A 19,833-nucleotide genomic window follows, 5' to 3' on the forward strand; every position below is an offset into this window, starting at 1 on the left:
CTTGTTACCCAGGCTGGAGTGCAATGGCGCGATCTTGGCTCACCGCAACCTCCGCCTCCTGGGTTCAAGCAATTCTCCTGCCTCAGCCTCCTAAGTAGCTGGGACTACAGGCACGCGCCACCATGCCCAGCTCATTTTTTGTAGTTTTAGTAGAGACGGGGTTTCACCATGTTGACCAGGATGGTCTCGATCTCTTGACCTCGTGATCCACCAGCCTCGGTCTCCCAAAGTGCTGGGATTACAGGCTTGAGCCACTGCACTTTGTCTAGTTTCTTAAAGGGAAAACAAGCATCTGACTGGAGATCTTTCTTGTCAAATATAAAAAATGTACGCCCGAAATTTATCTCTGTGTACTGCTTTATCTGCATCCACAAATTTCTCTATTCTTGTGTTGTTTTGTTTTCATTCACTTCAAAATATCTCATTTGAGAATTATTCTTTCACCCACGGGTTAATTAGGAATGTATAACTTATAGTTCTTTTGTATTTCTCCAAATAAATTTATGTTTACTGATTTCTGGTATAATTTCTCTGTGGCTCGAGATTATCCTCTGTGTAATTTCTTTCTTCTATGTTTGTGAAGATTTGTCTTACAGCCCAGAATGTAGTCTGTTTTGATGATTTTCCATGTGCATTTGAGAAGAATGTGAATTCAGCTGCTGAATACATCCTGTCTTCAGGTTTAAAGGCGTCGTTATCGCAAGTGCTACTTTGTCTTATCTCTTCTGCTTGAGTATTGGGCCTACAGTATATTCTTGCCTCTGCTCTTATTTCTGCATTTCTTTTTTTTTCTTTTTTCCTTCCCATAGCTGCTATGAGTTCATGTCAGTGCCCTAAAACAACTTGTTATTCTTGCCCTTTCAGATTAAGACATTTGTTATATAAATAAGATAAAAATTTGGTTCTAGGCAGAATTTTGGCAGTGGCTGCTGTTAAAATCTCCTAGTGTATCCCTAGAATGAAACTTTCTCAGGATTCTTCATGGAAGGAAACATATGAGAGCATGCAGATCCCCTGTATCTATGGCAGGGGAAAATTAGCTCCCTGCTCAGCCTCCATGGAACCACCAGGAGTGTATCGCTTTGGTTTGGCCTGACCATGGGAAATACCAAAAGTGTTTCCTGTTCTGTTAGACTACCATTTTCTCAGACCTCTAGCTGGAAGGAGCAGGCTTTTCTTTGTGTCTGTGCCTGTCAGTGCAGAATTTCAGGTTTCTACAGCACCCATCTCGTATATAGAATAGCCTGGGAATTCTCCACTATGTCATTTCTTGAGTCCCAAAGTCTACTTTCTTTCCATTTTGTAGTCTTTATGTATTTGTATGTTTGTTTTTTGCCTAAGGATTTTTAATTGTAAGAGGGAAGACATGGGAGGAAAGGGGCTACTTTGCCTTGACTGGCGCTGGAAATAATTCCTGTTTATAAACAGCATGGCTGAGGAGAGAATCTGTCTGTGTACATGAATTATTTAATCTTTGGAAACATGACAGAAACAATAGAATAAAATACATAACAAAACATGGACTGGGCACAGTGGCTCATGCCTGTAATCCCAGCACTTTGGGAGGTCAAGGTGGGAGGATCATTTGAGCTCAGGAGTTTAAGATCAGCCTGGCCAATATAGTGAAACCCCATCTCTAGCAAAAATACAAAAAAATAATTAGCTGAGCATGGTGGTATACCCCTGTACTCCCACCTAGTAGGGAGGCTGAAGTGGGAGGATTGCTTGAGCCTAGGAGTTCGAGGCTGCAGTGAGCTATGCTGTCGCCACTGCACTCCAGTCTGGGTGACAGAGCAATACCATGTCTCAAAAACCAAAACCAAAACATGAGTATAAGTTCTTCTCCATGAGAAATGTAAGATTTATAGTATGTTTCAATTTTTCTCATTTTAGGACATTTTAAAGTTGATGATCACATCAAAGGGATCTGGGAAAAACAAGAAAAACCTCTGTGGAAAGAGATATTCATTGATGATGCTGATGAAACATTGAGTAAAGAAGGACAGAAAATTTTAGAAAAAACATTTGATCTGGAAATAGCTCCAGAATTTTCAGAAAAAATACCCTGTAAATGTGACTCACATAGAATGAATTTGCCAGTTGCCTCTGAATTAATTATAAGTGAAAGAAAATATTCAAGAAGGAAGGCTAAATACATGAATGTATGTGAGAAATTGCAGCTTGATATTAAGTGTGAGAAAGCTGATCCTGGAGAAAAATCTTATGAACATGGTGAAAATGTGAAAACTTGCAGTTATAAGAAAGATCAGCATTGGAAATTTCAAATTTTCGAGAGATCTTTTGAATGTGATGGATCTGGACAAGATTTATATAATAAGACAATTTGTATTACACCTGAGAGTTTTCCAACAGGAGAAAAGTCCTGTAAGGATGATAAATTTAGAAAACACTTTGATGAAACCACTTTATTTAACTACATGAGAACTGACACAAGGGGAAAATTCTCTGATCTTAATGAATATGGGACATCCTGTGACAAAACCACCATTGTTGAATACAATAAAGTTCACATGGCTATGACACACTATGAAGGTAATGAAAGGGGGATTCATTTCAGTAGGAGGTCACCCCTAACTCAATCTCGGAGAACTATTTCAGGACAGAGTGCTTTTGAAAGCAATAAATGTGAAGAAAATTTTAGCCAGCGCTTAGCCCAGGTAGTACATCAGAAAACACAAACTGGAGATAAATTTAGTGAATATAATGAATGTTCAAATACCCTCTACCAGAAATTAGACTTTACAGAACATCAGAGAATTCACACAGAAGAGAAATTCCACCTTTCCAATGAACATGGGAAATGCAGAAAATCCTTTTACCAGAAAGCACACCTCATTCAGCATCAGAGGACCCATTCAGGAGAGAAACCTTACCAATATCAGGAATTTGGGAAATCCTTTTGTTCAAGTTCACACTCTATTCAGCATCCTGGAACTTATGTGGGATTGAAACTTTATGAATGTAATGAATGTGGGAAAACTTTCTGTCAGAATTCAAACCTTAGTAAACATTTGAGAATTCATGTAAAAGAGAAACTTTGTGATAACAATGGCTGTGGGAGGTCTTACAAGTCACCCCTCATAGGACACCAGAAAACAGAGGCAGAGATGAAACTCTGTGATGGCAGTGAATATGGGAAGACATCACATCTCAAAGGACATCAGAGAATTCTCATTGGGGAAAAACCCTATGAATGTATCGAATGTGGGAAAACTTACTCCAAGACATCACATCTCAGAGCACATCAGAGAATTCACACAGGTGAAAAACCCTACGAATGTGCTGAATGTGAGAAAACTTTCTCTCACAAGACACACCTCAGTGTACATCAGAGAGTTCATATAGGGGAGAAACCCTATGAATGTAATGACTGTGGGAAATCTTTTACCTATAACTCAGCCCTGAGAACACATCAAAGAATTCATACAGGTGAGAAGCCCTATGAATGCAGTGACTGTGAAAAAACTTTTGCCCATAATTCATCCCTCAGAGCACATCATAGAATTCACACGGGGGAGAAACCTTATGAATGTCATGAATGTGGAAGGTCTTTTGCCCATATTTCTGTTCTCAAGGCACATCAAAGAATTCATACAGGGGAGAAACCCTATGAATGTAACGAATGTGGGAGATCTTTCACCTACAATTCAGCCCTGAGGGCACATCAGAGAATTCACACAGGTAGAAAACCCTATGAATGTAGTGACTGTGAGAAAACTTTTGCCCATAATTCAGCCCTCAAAATACATCAGAGAATTCACACAGGGGCAAAACCCTATGAATGTAATGAATGTGAGAAAACGTTTGCCCATAATTCAGCCCTTAGAGCACATCAGAACATCCACACAGGGAAGAAGCTCTATGAATGTAATGAATGTGGGAAAACCTTTTTCCAGAAGACACGCCTCAGTACACATCGGAGAATTCACACTGGGGAGAAACCCTATGAATGTAACAAGTGTGGGAAAACTTTCTCCCAGAAATCATACCTCAGTGGACATGAGAGAATTCACACAGGGGAAAAACCCTATGAATGTAACATATGTGGGAAAACTTTTGTGTATAAGGCAGCCCTCATAGTGCATCAAAGAATTCACACAGGGGAGAAGCCCTATGAATGTAATGAATGTGGGAAAACTTTCTCCCAAAGAACACACCTCTGTGCACATCAGAGAATTCATACCGGGGAAAAACCCTATGAATGTAATGAATGTGGGAAAACGTTTGCTGATAATTCAGCCCTCAGGGCACATCATAGAATTCACACAGGGGAGAAACCCTATGAATGTAATGAATGTGGGAAGACCTTCTCCAAGACATCACATCTAAGAGCACATCTTAGAACTCGCTCAGGGGAGAAACCCTATGAATGTAGTGAATGTGGCAAAACCTTCTCTGAGAAATCGTATGTTAGTGCACATCAGAGAGTTCATACAGGGGAGAAACCCTACGAATGTAACGTATGTGGGAAGCCATTTGCCCATAATTCAACCCTCAGAGTACATCAAAGAATTCACACAGGGGAGAAATCCTATGAATGTCATGATTGTGGGAAAACGTTCTCCCAGAAATCACACCTTTGTGCACACCAGAGAATTCACACAGGGGAGAAGCCCTATGAGTGTAATGAATGTGGGAAGGCTTTTGCCCAAAATTCAACTCTCAGAGTACACCAGAGAATTCACACAGGGGAGAAACCCTATGAATGTGGTGAATGTGGGAAAACTTTTGTCCGTAAGGCAGCTCTTAGGGTACATCACACCAGAATGCATACTAGAGAGAAAACCCTAGCATATAATGAATTTGGGAAGTCCTGAAGGAACTCATACCTTACTACATAACATGCAGTACAGAAATTCATGTCACAGAAATTCATGTCACATGGGCTGGAAAGTAGTTTCCCTTATTTCATTTTCCATTAGGCTCATAGCTTGTGGAAAAATCCCAGTATGCCATTCATCCAGGTAGGACTGACCATGGAATGTGGTACTAATGATACATATTACATTTAATCTTGGCCCTTAAAAACGCCTCACGGTCTTCCTGGTGGATAAGATGGATTGGAGGCTATTTGTGCAGCAAACTCGGGTCCTGTGTGTTGAAAACCGTACAGCACAGGTAATGGAAGCTAGAATCTGAAAAACTGGAACAGAATTCACTTCTGGGTCTTCACCAGGGTTTTGTTTTTGTTATTTTAAAGCAAGAATTAAGTTTATAGTCTGTTAAGCTCTTATAAGTTTGGCTTATTAGTTAAATGCACATAGTTTAGCCTAAACTTTCTGTAAAACTGAGATGAAACCTTATGAATATAATCAGTTTTAGAAAAACTGTAATCAGTTTATTGTGCATCAGAGACTTCACATGAAGAAGAAAACTTATCAACATCCACTATGATCAGGAGCCTTCATTAAAAATCAGAAATTTTAGGGAAAAACACAAAAGGCTTCACAAAGTTGAACTGCATTAAACATCAAATAATTATAATAAAATTTCATATTTTGAATAAATGACATTTTTCCTAGGTATTTTTTTCTGAGGATGTATGCCAGTTTTAGAATTGGAGATAAAATATTCACCTAGAACTGACTTACCAAAGCTTTTGTTTTGTAATATCAAAAATTTTATAGAACATATATAAGAATATTTACCTGTAGACAAACTCACTGTAGAATGTGAAGTTAAAAATGGAATAATTTGAATTCTGTGGAGAATACGAATAAATGTGAATAGTCTGAGCTATGTGGAACATCTTTGAGTCTGTATATAAACGTTATATAAACTCACTGGTGAGTTCTAGTGGGCACGAAGAGCCAAACCTGCACTGGGCCTGTCCACTTCCTTTTCTGAGTGACTGTATCCTCTGATGGCTTCCCTAAACTTGATGCTGTTAGATTTTGGCCTGCCTGCTATGTCTGTATATTAATTAGTCTAGTTCTAAAACTAGTCTTGCCTAGTTTTACTAGGACCTTGGAGATCACTGAGATTTCCCCAACCACGCTGTGTGTATGTGTGTTAATCGGGATGGGAGTGGGGCAGGGTGATTCTTACATACTTTTTTTTTTTTTTTTTTTTTTCTTTTATTCTACTGATTCATTTTCCACAGAGCAATTATAAAGTAAGTGTGTCCTCTCCTCCACTGTATGCATATAGTCTTGGCATCCTGTTTGGAATATTTTCTTCCAACATCATGATGCCTACTCACACTGCATTGCAAATCGGTGGTATTTCTGCCAAACTAAGACAGCAGGTTTGGATCGGAATGAAAGGCCTACTTGGTCCTAGAAGTACAGTCCTGGTACAAAAGAGCAGACACTTTCAGTAAGACAATACAGTGTGACATAATTTTAGTCAAGAAAGCATTTAGTTAATGTGCCATCATTTTAGCCTACAGTTTGATGAGCACAGAAAAGAAAGTAGACAAAATCATTTTTAAAACCCAGACCAGTAACAATTTCTCTCAGCCCTGGGCATGTTGCTTTCTGCAGGTTTGATCTGGTAGGTTGAACATGAAGACAGTAAATCAGTTGACTTGAGAAAAATGTCTCTAATTCCCATCCCATGTTATATTGAGGAAGGATGTGTGAGGGAGAATGGTGGCAACTTTAGAATTAGTTAGAGGACAAGTATTTCCTTGACACTGTTGTTAACAGTTAAATGAGTGGCATCACTGCAAAAATGAGCCATGATTAAGAGCCCACCTTTGGACGAGGACTCAGACACTGAGGGAAGACACATGAGCTTTGGGCACCTCATGAAAAGAAAGGATGATGAAGGAGTTGGTCTGAGACTGGCCCTGGCACTGCTTACTTTCCTCAGGTACTTATTACTCTTGGCAGAAAGGTGCCATCTGTTATGGAAACATGTTTCCTTTTTTCTTCTTTGTCTCTGACACCATGATGCTACTTGAGCTTACTGCCCAGTGCCCAAGGGAAATGAGGGCCAAATCATGTCTTTCTACATGCTTAATTTTCAGAAAAGTATAGATGAAAAGGCATGCTCTTTTTAAAAAAAATTAATTTGCGAATATGTTTACAGAAAAATTACAATGATAGTTTGTATATACTCCTCATCCCCTTTCCCCATTAACATATTACTATGGTATGTTTTTATAACTACGAAACATTGATAACATTATTAAACAGACACATTTTGTTTTTTCAGATTTCACTAGTTTTTCCCTATTGTGCTTTTCTATTTCATGATCATGTTGGAGCTCAGAAAAGGATAACCTAAAGTGAAGGCCTCATAAGCTACATTTTCTCTGTCAGTTATGGACAGGTAACTCCCTAGGCAGCAAAACAAGTGACACCTTGAGAAATGGCCAAAAGGCCTAAGACTACGAAACTGCCACATTACCAAAAAATGTGGTACATTAACAGTGACAATTAAATAAGAGTCAATTGCTAAAGAAGGCTCACAGGCCCCAAAATGACAGTACTTAAATATCTACCATTTATTAAGGACAAGGTTACAACAGCAATACCATTAAAGTCAGTATTTACATCGCAGCTAAAGGCTGCCTCCAGCAAGGGGGCTGGGTAAGAACCATGCATGAGCTCCATTTTTCCTTGTGTAAGTGTTTTATGAACACAATTTCACTATCAGATAAGGAATCAACAAGTGCAGAAAACACATCAGAAACCCCCAAATGGATTCTCTGCTGGTGTTTCTTATACCCTGCTGGACATGTAGGCATATTCTTGCTAGGCAACTAGCCTTAACAGCAGAGGACTCTGAAGGTTCCAATGAGCCCAGGCATAAATGATCAGTCTCACTGCTAATGGTAAACACTGCTGACACACTTTTAAAACCTGTTCCAAAACATCTTGGACTCATGGTTGCAAAGCAGCGGTATTAATCAGTATGTTTTATTCCTTGACCAATGATCAGTGATATACAGACACTTTAGCTCACACTAATTCCAGGTCTGCTGGGTTTGACTTTTACAGCAGTCCACTCCACCCCCATAATTTTTGGTCACAGCCTTTTACAACAAATCACTCTTAGTTTGACAGAATCATTTGGCTTTCAACAGCATATAATCAATAGGCAATCAGAATGCACACACAGATTTGAAAGAATTGTAATCACTGCTGAGGGGTTGTGAATTTAAACTATCCTATAAAGCCAACATGAAGTGCCACATATTTTATACATTATTTTTTCTCCCTGATCTTCAGCTATCTGTATTGTATGATATGCATCAATTGAGATTTATACTTCTATTAGTATAAATTTATACCAATTGAATTCTCTGTGAAACAAGAACCATATGAGACAGCCACATTAGTATTGTTTCACATAGTCGTTGTCTGAGCTCCAATCTGGTTACTGAAGGACATAGATCAATAGTGGAAGTATATTTATTAGATTGGTCATTTTACAGCCTCTTCATTTTTTTGAAGTGGAGGAAGTTTTGGCAGTCTTTTCCCCCAGGGGGCATCTGAGTCACAGCTAAGAGAGCATATTATTCACTTGTACACCTCTCTTAGGACATCAAAATTATCTTTGATTTTTCCCTGTTGTAACACACACTTACTGGTTCTCTTCCCTCAGCCAGATTAACTTTTCTCTCATTTATCATTAAGTTTAAAACAAACCTTTCCTCCTGAAGTCAGTAACTCATTCGGCCATGGTGGCAGTAGCAAGACGAGACATGTCAGGACCTCCTCATTGGTCCATTCACACACATATGGGGCTGAATTGGATGAGTACAGAGAAATAATGGCTATTCCATCCAGTAGGCAGGACAACGTTTGCATAGGCAGTCCCAACTTGCTAAGATGCAGAGAGAGGATCATCCACCCCATTAATCTCTTTGGAATTCTTGTCATTAGTCAAAGTAAGAGACATACTTTCTGGTTTTGTAATATTACTAGACACTTGGACCTTAATTTTAGCCCCATTATAGGGACTTCCAGATCCAACACTGGAAACAACAAAACTATTGTAGAGAAGAGTTGTATATAAATTCCCTTTCATTTTCTACCTTCTCCAGTGCCACCACAAAAACATACCCATTTATCTAACCAAGACCCATCTTTAGTCCTCTCATGGTGAGTTGAAACACACCATACTGGAGATTCATAGATCACCTCTTAGCTCTCCAATTCTTTGTCCCCTCTCATATTTTTAAGCAAATATTTTAATTATTCATTTCAATTGTTTATCAAACCATTACTTTGAGGTCAATATGGAATATAATATTTCTTTCCACAGCATTGCATCACATGGGTAATCAAGTAAGTAACTTCATCTGAAGAAATGTAACAAGCAGGATAAACTGATGCAGAATATTTTGTGCTGGTCCTTTGATAATATTAGAAGCATTCAGTTATTGGTTACTTGAAGCTAACCCCAGGAAATGTATCAAGTTCTGTCAATATCCAATTAACTTCATTCAGAACAATAAATACTCATTTAACTACACCCAGAGTAAGCAATACTTAGTAGCTAGTTACTAGAACCTCCAGTGAAAATTTAGGTGTGACTCTTACTGGAGTTGTCTTGTGTGTGATGAGTCATTTTTCTCTTACTTCTTTCAAAATTTTTTCTATGTAGCATTCTTCTTAAAAAGAAGACAAAAAATAGTATATAACAAACAGCAAATTCAGTGAGCAGAAAACAATGACAAACATAGTAGATATCACTCCATCTATGTCAATAATCACTTCAAGTTTGAAGGGTTTAAAAATGCTATTGTAACTGTATTCCATTTGCTTAAGAAAGGAGATGAAAGCCTATGTACATTAAGGAAGTATATGGAAGGAAGATAAAAACACTAAAAACTTCTAAGGATAAAATACAATATCTGATATAAAAATTAACTGGATTAGATTAACAGCAGATTAACCATTACAAAAGAAAAGATTCATGAATAAAAATCATAGCAATTAAAACCATCCTAAATGCCACACACAGATTTAAAAAAAAAGACTGAAAATGATAAGCGGGGAATCATTAAGCTAGATAAACTGCAAGCAGCTAAATATATGTATGATTGGAGTTCCCGAAAAATCTTAAAGAGGAGAATAACAAAAACGAGGGCCGGGTGCAGTGGCTCACACCTGTAATCCCAGCACTTTGGGAGGTCAAGGCAGGCGGAGTTTGAGATCAGCCTGGCCAATATGGTGAAACACAGTCTCTAATAAGAATACAAAAATTAGCTGGGCGTGGTGGTGGGTGCCTGTAAAACCTAGCTACTTGGGAGGGTGAGGCATGAGAATTGCTTGAACCCAGGAGGCAGAGATTGCAGTGATCCGAGATTGTGCTATTGCACTGCAGCCTGGGCAATAGAGTAAGACTCAGTCTCAAACAAACAAACAAACAAAATGAATATTTGAGTAAACAATGGCTGAATATTTACAAATTTCATGGTAACTACAAATTCACAATTCCAAAAATCTCAATAAACTCCAACATGAAAAAATTACAACTAGACACATTAAAGTCAGATTGTTTAAAACTACTGATGGGCAGCTTTAAATGCATCCAGATGTGGCAGCACATGAAATACAGAGTAGCAAAGAATGAGATAAGAATGAAAGCATATTTCTCATTGAAAAAAATGCAATCAAGAAAACAAGTATAGCTTTTCCATGATACTGAAAGAAAATAAAAGCACTGGACCCGAAGGTCGCCATTGTGTCTGGGAAGGAGAGAAAATGGTGGCGGAACCGAGCAAGACCGAAATCCAGACCCTTTTTAAGAGGCTTCGCGCAGTTCCAACCAACAAGGCTTGTCTCGATTGCGGCGCCAAGAATCCGAGTTGGGCCAGCATCACGTATGGCGCTTTCTTGTGCATTGACGGCTCCGGGGTGCACCGCTCCCTGGGCATCCTTCTGAGCTTCATCAGGCCCACAGAGTTGGATTCCAACTGGAACTGGTTCCAGCTGAGGTGTATGCAGGGCGGCGGGAATGCCAAGGCAACGGCTTTTTTCTGCCAACCGTGCAGGCCAGTGATGCCAACACCAAATACAATAGCCGAGCTGCCCAGATGTACCGGGAGAAGATCCGGCAGCTGGGGAGTGCGGCCATGGCTAGGCACGGCAGTGATCTTTGGATAGACAACATGAGTAGTGCTGTTCCTAGTCACCTCCCGGAGAAGAAGGACTCTGATTTCTTCACTGAACACACTCAACCCCCTTCCTGGGATGCACCAGCCACTGAGCCTTCAGGGACCCAGCGGCCAGCGTCGTCTGCAGAAAGCAGTGGCCTGGCACAGCCAGAGCATGGCCCCAACACAGACCTGCTTGGCACCTCACCCAAAGCCTCACTGGAGTCCATGTGTCTGTCAGCTAAAGCGGCCCTTCCTGCCAGAGAACTGAAAAGCTCCATCATTGGCAAGAAGAAGCCAGCAGCAGCTAAGAAAGGGCTGGGTGCCAAGAAAGGCCTAGGGGCCCAGAAGGTGAGCAGCCAGAGCTTCAACGAGATTGAACGGCAGGCCCAGGTGGGAGAGAAGCTCCGAGAGCAGCAGGCAGCCGAAGCCAAGAAGCAGGCGGAGGAGTCCATGGTCGCCTCTATGCGCCTGGCCTATCAGGAGCTCCAGATTGATCGTAAGAAAGAGGAAAAGCAGCTACAGAACCTGGAAGGGAAGAAGGGAGAGCAGGCAGAGAGGCTGGGCATGGGCTTGGTATCTCGAAGCTCTGTCTCCCACTCCGCGCTGTCTGATGATCGAGCCGGTGATCGAGCAGGAAACCCCAGTGAGGGCAAAGTCTTCTTGCTCGCAGCTGGACTTGTTTGACGATGTTGGTACTTTCGCCTCTGGACCCCCCAAGTACAAGGACAGCTTTTCCTTAGGGGAAAGCTTTGGTTCCCGCTGGGATACAGATGCTGCCTGGGGTATGGACAGGGTAGAGAAGGAGCCAGAAGTGACCATCTCAAGCATCCTGCCTATTTCAGAAAGGGCCACAAACCGGAGGGAGGTGGAGAGCCGGAGCACAGGCCTCGAGTCTAGTGAGGCGTGTCAGAAATTCGCAGGAGCCAAAGCCATCTCATCTGACATGTTCTTTGGGCGGGAGGTGGATGCGGAGTATGAGGCTGGGTCTCGGCTGCAGCAGCTCTCAGGCAGCAGCGCCATCAGCTCTTCAGACCTCTTTGGGACATGGACGGGGCTCACGGAGCAGGAAGCGTATCTCTGGGGAACGTGCTGCCTACAGCGGACATTGCCCAGTTTAAGCAGGGTGTCAAGTCTGTGGCCGGGAAGATGGCTGTGCTGGCCAATGGTGTGATGAATTCCTGGCAGGATCGCTTCAGGCGTACGGTGTGACGGCAGCAAGAACTCCACAGATCCCAGGCCTTGGATGCTTGCCTTGTGAAAGCTGGGGAGGATTTGTTACTTGTATGTGCAGTGTGTGCCTGGGGTAGCCTTTGAGGCCACCTGTGAGGGGAATGGTCAGTACCGGCCCTTGTCCTCTGCCTGTGGACTGAGCCCCTTATACCCCCCCCCCCACACAAACCGTGTGTTGACCTCTTGTCCTTCTGTCCTGCACCCACAGCTGCTGCTCACTTGTCCTGCCACACTGGGAAAGGGGTTCCCCTAGGATGGCTTATTCTGGGTCCAGCCTTTCCACAAGTAGGGAAAGCAGAAGGTAGAAGGCTTTTGTGCTGGCTCTAGGGTTCTTCTAGCTCAAGGGCTTGGGCCTCCATCCTCTGGAACCGGGGGAGGCCTGGAAGGAGTTCACTGCAGACCCGTCGTCCTCTGGGGAAAGAGGCTGCGGACTTGTTGCCGCTGCCGTCAGCGGCCTCTTCTGGGTGCCAGGAGAGGGTGAGGCAGGGGAATGACCTTTGTCTGGGCGTTACTAAGGGCTGGGAACTTTGCCTGGTACCTAAAGGTTTCATTCAGGATCAGACTGGAGGCCTGAGGGGTCTCCCGTCTCACCACCACTTTCTACAGTAAACACTTGGAAGATGACTTCCAGGAGTCTCAGGGTCCTTCTGTACCATCTACCGTAGGCCACAGGACCGTCTGCGACATTCTGTGTCCCTTCTTCCCCTGGTTGGTGGCCACGGAGGGTCTGGTCTGCTGTGTGTCAACTCTGGATGCTGTGAGCTGATGCTGGCCAGGGAAGCAGACGGTGTGAGGGGCAGAGGCAGGCTCCGGGGGCTCAGCTCCTTCCTCTGCATCATTCTGGGCTTGGGGGCCTGGACAGCACCAGCCAGTGAGAGCTTGCGGGCCTCACCCTCTGGGAGCTGAGCCATGCACTGTGTCATTCTTGGTGCCATCTTCCCCTGCTGCGCTGGCAGTCTCAGCCCAGTCCCCACCTTTGGGTTGTAGGTTGGGCCCCCAAGCAACACAGACCACTCTTCCCTCTTGCCCCACCCCCAGAGGGACATGACTTTCTTTCTGGACTGTTTGTATTGAAATGAAGTGGTGTCAAAATAAAGCCCCTGCCCGGCTGGCTCCCTGTTGGTCTGAGTGAAAAAAAAAAAAAAGAAAAAGAAAGAAAAGAAAAGCACTGAAATGATTCTATAGTATTTGTACTTAGGGAGATCAGATTTTCAAAAATGAAGGCAAAATAAAGAGCTTTTCAGACATGCAAAAGCTAAAAGAAATTATCCATAGCAGAACCATACCACAAAGAAATGTTAATGGAAATTCTTCAGGCAGAAGGAAATGATACCCAGTAAAAACTACCACTATTCAAAGGAATGAAAAGCATCAGAAATTATGGCTATGTGAGTAAATATTCATTTCTTATTATGTAAATTTCTTTTAAAGATAATCGTTTAAACAGAATGATACCAATGTGTTGTTATTGCAACATAGATATATACAAATAAAGTATATGACAACAACACATAAAGATTGAGAGGGGAGAAATATTCATCTTTCTAAATTGCTCTGCTGTTTCCACTCTCTCATAGGTATCTGGTTTCCATTTTGTTTCTTCAGTTACATTGGCTTATTTGTATCTATCTTGCCAATACAAACCAATCTTAATTAATTAATTTTCATCATAAATTTTAAGGTGCAGTAGATAACTTCCCTCATGTTATTACTGCATGAGAGTGTCTTTGGTTTTCTTTGGTGGGAGGTTTGTTTTTTCACGTTAATTTTACATCAGCTTATGAAGGACTTAGGAAATCTGATTGAGGTTTTGGCTGGAATTACATTGACAATTTGGGTGGAATTGATATTTCTTACGATTTTGACTTTTCCTATTGATATTTGTGTATACATCTTCATTTATTTGCTTTTCCTTTTTTTCTCTTATGAATAAGTTCACCTTTAAAATGGTGAAACCATAGTATTCATCTCCCAGGGTAGGTTAAATTTCTTACAATAGTGAGGGGGGCTATAAAATACTTTTTATCTTTGATGAGATTTACCTCTAAGTTCACAGCATTTGTGGTTGCTATTGAAAAATTTGTTTTTTTATATTTTAAACAATTACATATTTTAAAAACAATTAAACACTAAGTATACTAATCCTACATTACATTTTCTTTCCTGTCCTCACTGATGTGTGTGTCCCCTCTGTAAGGCACTGTGTGGATGTAAATGCTAACTGTGATTCTGGGCCTCTAGTGTTTTCCCGTGAGCAGTTTTGTCTCTCCCTGTGCCTCTACTGCTGTCTTGATGAGTCTGGCTTTCTAAGCCTTGATTGGTAGTAACGCACATTCTCCAAATGTATTGGTTTCTTTTACAGCTATTTTTGAGTTTTCTTATTTTTTTTTCAAGTATATATGAAAATCTAGCTATCAAAGTCCTCACAGCCTAGTGGACATTTTAAGTGGAAAAGTATTGCATATATAGAACATATTGAAGTGTGAGATGCTTCATATATGGACTATCCTATGCATGAACATGGATCTCATTGTTATGTGCAGTGACAGGTTGGAAAGATGCATTTAAGATTTGAGAACAATAAATGACTTCCTGTTTCCACTAGAGTCCGCACAAAATTGAAACACATTAGGGGAAAAAAGCAGATTAAGTTAAAAATATTTTTAAAAAATCGCTCACAGATAATGGCTCATAGGATAAAACATTTAGGGTTGGAGCTCAGCCAGTTTTAAGTTCTCAGAGCTTAAAGGGTCAGGGTCACTAGCTCAAACCTGAGGCTCCTAATCATCCTGGCACCCATCCTAAGGTTGGAATGGGCTGATACTTCGCACTGGACAATTTGTTCGCTGGGAGATGCCCACTTTGCTTTACTTGCCTCATCTGTTCTAATAAGATCCTATACCGACAATGTCAGAAGGTGTCTGATACAATGGAAATACGATGCCTGGCGTGGGAGAGGCAAAGAGCAGTGACCTAGTGATTTCAAGGTGTGGGACACATCAGCACCAACCCACTTAGAAAAAAATGGCCTTAGCAACAATTTCTTTACCAGTAATGCCCTTAGCAAAAACATCCTTAAGAACAATTGCCCTTAGCACCAACACTGTAAAAAATATGCCTATTATAATGACTCTTCTTATTAATGGCCCTTAGCAACAATACCCTTGGCATAGACACCATGAGGAATGTTTTCAGATGAACATTGTTAATATTAACCCTTTTAGCCAAAAGACTCTTAACAATATAATCTAAGCAACAGTAACATTAGAAAAATGCCCTGGGCTGTGACACTATTAGCCACAGTTGTTCTTAGCAACACGTTTGATTGACATTAACATTCCTAGAAGCAATACTGTATCTTACATTAGAAATCATGGCCCTCAGCAACAACCCCAAACAACAATGACCTTAGCAACAAATAGCTAGACATGAATACCTTTACCAAAATGTCCTTTAAAAAATTGTCTTTAGCATCAAGACCCTTAACAAAAATGTCCCTTAGGAACAATGGCCCTAGAGACAACAATCGTAACATAACAACAATGGCCCCTAACAACAATATCCTTAGCAGCAATATCATTAGCAAAGGTGTACCTTACCATCAGAGCTCTAAGCAAAAACCTTAGCATAATTTCCTGTAGCTATAGTGGGAAGTATGCCAATTGCAACAATGCCCTTGGCAGCAATGCCTTTAAAATCAGTGTCCATAGCAACAACGCCCTTAGGAACAATGGTATGTCCATTTACCTCTACAAATTGCCATAGACCTCTGGAAATGGTCAAACCATGGCCTGTTAGTATATCTTAGCAAAAACACTCTTGGAAATAATACCTTTAAAAATCATGGTCCTTGGCAATAACAAAATTAGAAATAAAGTAATTAGCAACAATGCCTTTAGCAAAAATGTCCTTTATAATGGCATTAACAACAGTACTCTTACCAATGGCTTAGTAAAATGCTTTTACTAATAGTGACATCAACTTTTTAGCAATAATGACATCAGCAACAGTGTTGTTAGCGGCAGCACACTTTACAGCAATGTCCTAGCAACAAAATACATGATGTCAATGAATTTAGCAACAGTGGCTCTTGGAGACAATGCCCTGAATGGCAATGCTCATAGAATCAACACTCTTGGCTGGGCATGGTAGCTCATGCCTGTAATCCCAACACTTTGGGAGGCCAAGGCGGGCAGATCACAAGGTCAAGAGATCGAGACCATTCTGGCCAACATGGTGAAACCCCATCTCTCCTAAAAACACACAAACAAAAACATTAGCTGGGTGTGGTGGCTTGCTCCTGTAGTCCCAGCTATTTGAGAGGCTGAAACAGACGAATTGCTTGAAGCCAGGAGGTGGAGGCTGCAGTGAGCTGAGGTCACGCTGCTACACTCCAGCCTGGCAACAGAGCGAGACTCTGTCTCAAAAACAAAAGAAAACAAAAAAAAGAATCAACACTCTTAACATCAGTAATTAGTACCATTAGCAAGAAAGCTGTAAACAACTGACCTTAGAAATGACACTCTTAATAATGTCCTTAGTTAAAAAAAATCATGAGCATCACCCCTATAACCAGTGCCCTTAGCAACAATGCTCTTATCCAAACTTGCTTACCAGCAATACCCTTATAAACAATGGCCCTTAGCAACCAACTCTTTGTAGCAACATCCTAACAATACTGCTATTAGTACAAATCCCCTACAACCAGCACCCTTGACAATAGCCTTCTTGGCCCTTAGAAGCAACGACTTAATCACCAACAATGGCTCATAAAAATAAAGCCTTGGTAATAATGCACTTAGCACTATCCTTAGTAAAACGGTTTTAGCAACAGTCTAGCAAGAGTGACTTCAGAAAAGTCTCCTTACCAACAATGCCCCTTGAAGAAAATACCCTTAACAATAGTGCCTTTAGTCACAATGCCTTCAGCCAAAATGTCCCCTGCCAACATTAACACCCTAGGAACAATGATCTTAGAAACAGTGTCCTCAACAATAATATACAACAAAATTCTAAGCAATGATATCCTAAGCAACAATATACATAGGAATAATACCCTCAGTAACAATGCTCTTAGCAACGAGAGAGTTAGGATCACTGCCAGTAGCAACAGCATCATTAGAAACACTAGCAATAGCAATAATGCCTTTAGCCACGATGACCTTCAACTAACCCTCTTACTAACATCACGCATACAACAATGCCTCCAGGAACAATGTACTTAGAAACAACTTCTTCTTTTTTATTTTTATTTTTTTTTGAGATGGAGTTTCACTGTTGTTACCCACGCTGGAGTGCAGTGGCACGATCTCGGCTCACCAAAACCTCCGCCTCCTGGGTTCAAGCAATTCTCCTGCCTCAGCCTCCCGAGTAGCTGGGACTACAGGTGCGCGCCACCATGCCCAGCTAATTTTTGTATTTTTAGTAGAGACGGGGTTTCACCATGTTGACCAGGATGGTCTTGATCTCTTGACCTTGTGATCCACCCACCTCGGCCTCCCAAAGTGCTGGGATTATAGGCATAAGCCACCGCGCCCGGCCAGAAATAACTTCTTTAGCAACAGTGACCTTACTCTTGAAGCCAATTGAAACATCACCCATAGCCACAGTGGTCCTTAGGAACATGGTCCATGGCAACAACATCATTAGGAACAACCACATTAGTGACCACAGCCTTTGTAATGATGACTTTTAGCAAAAACATTAGCATAGTGCCCTTAACACAGGCCCTTAGAAAGAATGCAATTACAGATGGGGCACAGTGGCTCAAGCCTGTAATCACAGCATTCTAGGAGGCTGAGGTAGGTAGATCGCATGAAGTCAGGAGTTCAAGACCAGCCTGGCCAACATAATGAAACCCCATCTCTACTAAAAATACAAAAATTAGCTGGGCATGGTGGTGCACATCTGTAATCCAAGGTACTCAGGAGGCTGAGGCAAGAGAATTGCTTGAACCCAGGAGGCACAGATTGCAGTGAGCTGAGATCCTGCCACCACACTCCAGCCTGGGCAACAGAGGGATGCTCCCTCTAAAATAAATAAATAAATAAATAAGAAACAATGCAATTGTCATCAATTCCTTAGCAACAGATCCTTTGGAACATAATGCTCTTAACAATAGCACTCTCAGCAACAACATCCTTGACAACAGTGTACTTAGCAACAATGCCTTTAGCTAAAATGGGCTTTAGGAAAATCAACTTTAGCAACAATATTCTTATAAAAGATACCCCTTGTAACAGTGTCTTTAGTCAGAATCCCCTTAGGAACAATGCCTTCTACCAAAAGGTATTTACAACAATGTCCTTAGCATCAGAGTCCTTTAGTAATAATACTCTTAGAAACAATGGTTTTATTAACATCCCCTCAGGAACAACACCATCACTGACTTTAATGGTCTTAGCAACAATAACCTTTAAAATAATGCCCTTAAAACAATGTCCTTAGAAACTGTTATACTTAGACACAATGGCCTTTCATAACAAGTGGCCTCAATATCAACCCCTTCAGCAACAATGCTCTTAGCCTCAGTTCCTTAAAACAGTGCTCTTAGCAGTAACACCCTTAGGTAAGATGCCTTTACAAATGTACTTAGAAATATTTCAGTAATAACGTGTTTAACTTTAACACCCTTTGAAACAATGTTCTTAGCAAAAATGGTCCTTAACAACAAAGCTCTTCGGATTCAGGGAGAAATGGTGCCCTTAGCAATAATGCCTTTAGCAATGATCACTTTAGCAACAAGACACTTTGTAAAAGTGCCTTACAATAATGTACCTAACGTCAACATTCTTAGCAACAATGAGTTTTACTAAAAATTACCTAAATGTGTTTTTAGCATCAGGGCCCTTAACATCAAAACCCTTAGAGGTAACCACTGTAATGATATCTTTAACACAGTGTCCTTACAAAACGTCCTAAGGTAATTTTTTCAACACTCTTACTGTCAAGGCCTTTAAGAACAACGACCCTAAGAAAATGGCCCATAACAACAATTTTCTTAAATTCAACACTCTTTCCTTAGCAAAATCCTTAGCACCAATATTCTTAGCAACAGTAGCCTCTGCAATAGTGGTCATGGCCACAGTGTTCTTAGTAACAGCGCCTTTAGCAAAAACATCCAACAGCAACATTAAAATCAATGCCTTTGGCTGGGCACAGTGGCTCATGCCTACAATTTCAGCACTTTGAGAGGGGAGGATGGGAGGATTGCCTTAGTCCAGGGATTCAAGACCAGGTTGGGGAGCATAGTGAGATCTCATCTCTACAAAAAAAATTAAAAAGCTAGCTAGGTGATGTGGTTTGCCTGTATCCCCACCCAAAATCTCATCTTGAATTGTGGCTCCCATAATTCCCATGTGGTGTGGGAGGGGCCCAATGTGAGGTAACTGAACCATGGGGGTGGGTCTTTCCCATGCTGTTCTCATGGTAGTGAATAAGTCTCACAAAATCAGATGGTTTTATAAAGGGGAGCTCTCCTGCACAAGCTCTCTTGCCTGCCGCCTTGTAAGATGTGACTTTGC

At 41.2% G+C, this 19,833-nt stretch overlaps 2 protein-coding genes and 1 pseudogene across 4 annotated transcripts in view; 2 read left to right on the forward strand and 1 right to left on the reverse strand.

Annotated features, from left to right (window-relative positions):
• ZNF658 (zinc finger protein 658) overlaps positions 1–5,756 on the forward strand; it is a 20,482-nt gene extending 14,726 nt beyond the window's left edge. For both annotated transcript variants that reach the window (XM_017516615.2, XM_037734262.1), the window contains one exon: positions 1,894–5,756. In XM_017516615.2, the coding sequence (XP_017372104.1) occupies positions 1,894–4,838 (2,945 nt within the window). In that variant the 3' untranslated portion in view covers positions 4,839–5,756. The remainder of the gene's footprint in view (positions 1–1,893) is intronic.
• Positions 1–19,833, reverse strand: part of ZNF484 (zinc finger protein 484) — a 442,175-nt gene that overhangs the window by 372,560 nt on the left and 49,782 nt on the right. The window lies entirely within an intron of this gene.
• LOC108294701 lies at positions 10,666–12,289 on the forward strand (annotated as a pseudogene). Its single transcript, XR_005198019.1, has 2 exons — positions 10,666–11,299; positions 11,342–12,289. The product of XR_005198019.1 is annotated as an ADP-ribosylation factor GTPase-activating protein 2-like (transcript).

Source organism: Cebus imitator, unplaced genomic scaffold (assembly GCF_001604975.1).
Source record: "Cebus imitator isolate Cc_AM_T3 unplaced genomic scaffold, Cebus_imitator-1.0 Scaffold598, whole genome shotgun sequence".
In the NCBI taxonomy this organism is placed as follows: domain Eukaryota; kingdom Metazoa; phylum Chordata; class Mammalia; order Primates; family Cebidae; genus Cebus; species Cebus imitator.